This window comes from Sciurus carolinensis, chromosome 11 (assembly GCF_902686445.1).
Source record: "Sciurus carolinensis chromosome 11, mSciCar1.2, whole genome shotgun sequence".
In the NCBI taxonomy this organism is placed as follows: Eukaryota; Metazoa; Chordata; class Mammalia; order Rodentia; family Sciuridae; genus Sciurus; species Sciurus carolinensis.
Window position 1 is genome coordinate 73,354,542 of NC_062223.1, and position 1,856 is coordinate 73,356,397.

The window sequence follows — 1,856 nt, forward strand, 5'->3', positions numbered from 1 at the left end:
CTATGGACTGTCATTTACCATAATAATTTTGACACCAAAATTTAGATCATCATTACTTCTGGACTCAATAAGGCCACTTGTAAGAGGAAACTAAGACAATTAAAATTTTATGTAAAACAGCTTTAAGCTTAAATAACATTACAAGGTGTTTTTATGCTCAATAATTCCATTTGATATATGTATTGGGTACTATTATTAATTCCTTATTTTTGTAATAATATTTTCCTTACATGATTATTGATCTGCTTGGTTCTGACCCCATAGATGACAGGGTTGAGCATTGGTGGCACTACAACATAAAGATTAGCCAGGAGTATATGGATATAGCGGGGAACATTTTGACCAAAGCGATGTGTCATGAAGGAGAAGAGGGCAGGTGTATAAAAGGCCAGGATGACACAAACATGAGAGCCACATGTGCTGAGGGACTTGAGTCGGGCTTCCTGGGAAGGGAGATGAAATACAGCATGGAGAATCTGGATGTAAGACAGCGCAATGGCTATGATATCAAAAACAAGGATTGAAATAGCACCCAGGCCATAGATGATGTTGATTTTGATGCTGGCACAAGACAGACGAGCAAGACCCATGTGTTCACAGTAGGTGTGAGGAATGACGTGATTCCTACAGAAGGGCAGTCGGAGTATGAGAAATACAAATGGAAGGACAGAAACAAATGACCTCACTAACACGCCAAGACCAATCACAGAAACCACCTTGTTGGTGAGGATGGTGCTATATCGGAGAGGGTTGCAGATGGCCACGTAGCGGTCATAAGCCATTGCCAAGAGGACTGCTGACTCCATGCCAGTGAAGTTATGGATGAAGAACATCTGGGTGAGGCAGGCATCAAATTTGATCTCCCGGAAGCCAAACCAAAAAATCCCAAGCATCTTAGGGATGGTTGCTGTGGACAGCCCCAAGTCAATGGTAGCCAACATGGCCAGGAAGTAGAACATGGGCTGGTGAAGGCTGCTCTCAGCCCTGATCACCAACAGGATGGTGAAGTTCCCTAAAAGTGCAATCAGGTACACAGCACAGAAGGGAAAACCAATCCAGATGTGAAGAGACTCTAGTCCTGGGATCCCCAGCAACAAGAAGGTAGAGGGGTGAGGCTGACTGTCATTGGGAAGTAACATCCTGCCAGGGAATCCTTGAGTCCATTGTGCTTACAAATATATGCTCATCGATCTGCAGGCACCAGTAAAGCTCTGTAGAGTTAAAAATTTAAAGAAAAATAAGAGCATGATACAATTATATACACTCAGTTCTTCAGTTGACTCACACAATGGGAAACATAAAATGAAGAACAAAGTAAAGATGTTTATTCTCAATGAGAAGTCTCTGGAAAAAGTTCTGCCATGGAGTATAATATTTAAAAAATTGTACAGAATATATTTTTCATTGTCAATGCCTTTCTTCCTTTAATTATTCGTATCATGATAAGCTTTTGCCTGAACACCAACACTACAAATTATGTTCACTCATCATCACTAACACAACTTCACTTTCATTTTTCACATGCAGAGGGCTCTGCCAGGACATATATAGGTGGCTTTCTATTGCTTTTAAAAGGGAAGATAATAACACAAGGTAAGAGTTAGGTCATTACTGGTCACAATTTATTGAAATATAGTCTAAAGTATTAAGTAGTTTTAAAGGAACAAAATTGATCCATTTATTAATATTTATTCATGATTATTACAAAATAATGAAGTAATTCTAGTTAAAAGAGATGATTTATTGAGGTTCTGTCTACTACTTCATATACTATGTCACAACCTGTGCAAATCACATGTAAGTTGTATAAATACCTACTGGAAGACATATTTAACTATCTTTACTAATTGAATGAA

At 38.7% G+C, this 1,856-nt stretch overlaps 1 protein-coding gene across 1 annotated transcript; it reads right to left on the bottom strand.

Annotated features, from left to right (window-relative positions):
- Positions 1-203: 203 nt before the first annotated feature.
- LOC124958928 (olfactory receptor 52E2-like) lies at positions 204-1,139 on the bottom strand. Its single transcript, XM_047517528.1, has one exon. It carries the CDS (start codon positions 1,137-1,139, stop codon positions 204-206), a length of 936 nt encoding a protein of 311 aa, XP_047373484.1.
- Positions 1,140-1,856: the final 717 nt, after the last annotated feature.